The 2,715-nt window shown below is 43.6% G+C and overlaps 1 protein-coding gene across 2 annotated transcripts in view; it reads right to left on the minus strand.

Annotated features, from left to right (window-relative positions):
• The window catches only part of lclat1 (lysocardiolipin acyltransferase 1), a 44,882-nt gene extending 42,871 nt beyond the window's left edge, over nucleotides 1-2,011 (minus strand). The window contains exon 1 of one of the 2 annotated variants that reach the window (XM_017720988.2): nucleotides 1,988-2,011. Coding sequence is in view for 1 of the 2 variants with exons in the window: in XM_017720989.2 (XP_017576478.1) it covers nucleotides 1,918-1,958 (41 nt within the window). In the remaining variant the exon portion in view is untranslated. Of the gene's footprint in view, nucleotides 1-1,917; nucleotides 1,965-1,987 lie in introns of those variants that run through there. The other variant, XM_017720989.2, reaches the window with a different exon arrangement.
• Between the last annotated feature and the right edge of the window lie 704 nt (nucleotides 2,012-2,715).

The raw sequence follows: 2,715 nt of genomic DNA on the forward strand, positions 1-2,715 counted from the left end.
TGTCTTCAGTTGTTGCTTGTTTGTGGGTCTTTCTGCCTTAAGTTTTGTCTTAAGCAAGTGAAATACAGGGTCGAACGGGTTGGAATCTGGTGATTGACTCAGCCACTGCAGAATATTCCACTTCTTTGCCTTAAAAAACTCCTGGGTTGCTTTCGCAGTAAGTTTTGGATCATTGTCCATCTGCAATATGAAGCAGCGTCCAATCAACCTTGCTGCATTTGGTTGAATCTGAGCAGAAACTATATCCCTGTACATGTCCGAATTCGTCCGGCTGCTTCTGTCTTCTGTCACATCATCAATAAACACTCTAGTGACCCAGTGCCACTGGAAGCCATGCATGCCCATGCCATCACACTGCCACCACCATGTTTTACAGACGATGTGGTGTGCTTTGGATCATGAGCCGTTCCAAGCCTTCTCCAGACTTTCTTCTTCCCATCATTCTGGTACAGGTTGATCTTAGTTTCATCTGTCCAAAGAATGCTGTTCCAGAAGTTCCAGGCTTCTTTATATGTTTTTTGACAAAGTCTAATCTGGCCTTTCTATTTTTGAGGCTGATTACTGGTTTGCAACTTGTGGTGAACCCTCTGTATCTGCTCTCATGAAGTCTTCTCTTAATAGTAGACTTAGATACCGATACACCTACTTCCTGGACTTCCAGGCCTTTTTGAGTTCCTGAGCTCACCAGTGTGCTCTTTTTTCCCAGAATGTACCAAACTTTTGATTTGGCCACTCCTAACATTTCTGCTATCTCTCTGATGGATTTCATCTTTTTTTCAGCCTAATGATGGTCTGCTTCACTTCCATTAAGAGCTCCTTTGACCAAATGTTGTGGGTTCACAGCAACAGCTTCCAAAAGCAAATGCCACACCTGGAATGAACTCCAGACCTTTTCTTGTCTAATTGATGATGGATTAATGAGGGAATAGCCCATGCAGCCCACGAAATAGCTTTTGAGATAATTGTCCAATTACCTTTGGACCCTTGAAAAAGAGGCAGCTACACATCATAGAGCCATAATTCCTAAACCCTTCCTCCAATTGGGATGTGAATACCCTCAAATTAAAGGCGAGAGTCTGCACTTTAAGACCGTGGTGATTATAGAACTGCATCTTGAATTTGTTTTGGTAAACAGCTAAAATACCAACACTTGTGTCACTGTCCAAATATTTCTGGGCTTAACTGTAGGTGCTCATATATATGTAAAGCACATAGGGCATATGTATGACCCCACTTCTAGAGTTTGAAAAAAGAAAAAAAAAAAAGCAAATCAGTGTGTGTTTGTGTGTGTGGGTGGATGTGTGGGTGTGTGGGTGTGTGGGTGTGTGTGTGTGTGTGTGTGTGCGTGTCTGACACTTCTAGGAAACGACAGAGGGTGCTGCAGTGTGTGTGAGGATAGAAGAGGGTGTGAGTGTGTGAACTCAAGTGACAGGCCTGAAAGTGTGAGCAAGGATGTGTGTGTGTGTGTGTGTGTGTGTGTGTGTGTGTGTGTGTGTGTGTGTGTGTGGAGTGGCTCAAAGTGTGCTGACAGACAAGGATCAGTGGCAGATTGTTTCCACTGGAAAGAATTCTAGGAATGAGAGAGAAGAGCTATCAGTGACTGAGCACTATGACCCTGACAATAATTTAAAACACACACACACACACACACACACACACACACACACACACACACACACACACACACTACACCACTCTCAGTGTGGCTTGCCCCCAGTTGACAGCCCCCTTTCACACACAAACACACATTTTTTGTCAAGAAATGAATGATGAGTTATTTTCCAATAATGCTGTAGAAACAATCTCCCTGAGGTTACTAAGTGCACAATAAACACTCTTAGAGCTATTTTCCCATTTATCCCACCATACAGTTCACCATAATCACCAGTGGACCACCTGTCCACACATCATACTCACGTCACGTTGACCCTTCCTGATCGTCGGACTTCAGCACGCATATAGACTCCCGCTGTGATGAGGTGATTACCTGATTTTGACCACACCTGTCGACCTGTCCACTGTGACGACTTCACCGGTTGCCTGGGTGAACTGTAACATTGTCCGCTGTATAAATAACTCTGCTGTGGGTGGCAGTTTTCCAAGAAGTGTCTAACAAGAGCCTCTATCAGGGTGGAATGTCAACTCACTCTTTCCAGGAAGTAACTTGAAGACCTTGGCAAGGAACCGTGTCTTCGGTTAACCCCCCCAACAATTGATCCGTGACTCTGTCCAACCTGTTACATAACTGTGGGCAAAATGTCACGAGGGAGGTCAAGTCTGCTGCACCCCTGCAAATCCAGGCACCAGTGCAACATAAACCCAGAGCACTGAGCCAACGTTCTCCAACAAAGCCAAAGTTGGTGTGTACTTGTGCCATGTTATGAGAAGTTTTTCTCCCTCATTCACACGGTTTAATGTGGTTTGTCAGTTCTTATTCTATGTGTCTTATACACTCTTAAAAAGATGGTTCTCTGTGGGTTCTTTAGTAAAGACAGTGGTTCTATGTAGAACCATGAACACTCAAGACTCAGATTAGAAGATTTAGCTTGCTCAAGGGTTCTTTGCATCATGAAATATGTTTCAGATCGATGGAGAATGTGTTGTATTTGGTTCTATATAGAACTATATAGAACCAAAAAGTGCTCTTGGTATTGTTATGATGTCAAACGTTGTTGTTTGGTGCTATATAGAACCAAGCACAACACATTCTCCATC

Source organism: Pygocentrus nattereri, chromosome 5 (assembly GCF_015220715.1).
Source record: "Pygocentrus nattereri isolate fPygNat1 chromosome 5, fPygNat1.pri, whole genome shotgun sequence".
NCBI classification, from domain to species: Eukaryota; Metazoa; Chordata; class Actinopteri; order Characiformes; family Serrasalmidae; genus Pygocentrus; species Pygocentrus nattereri.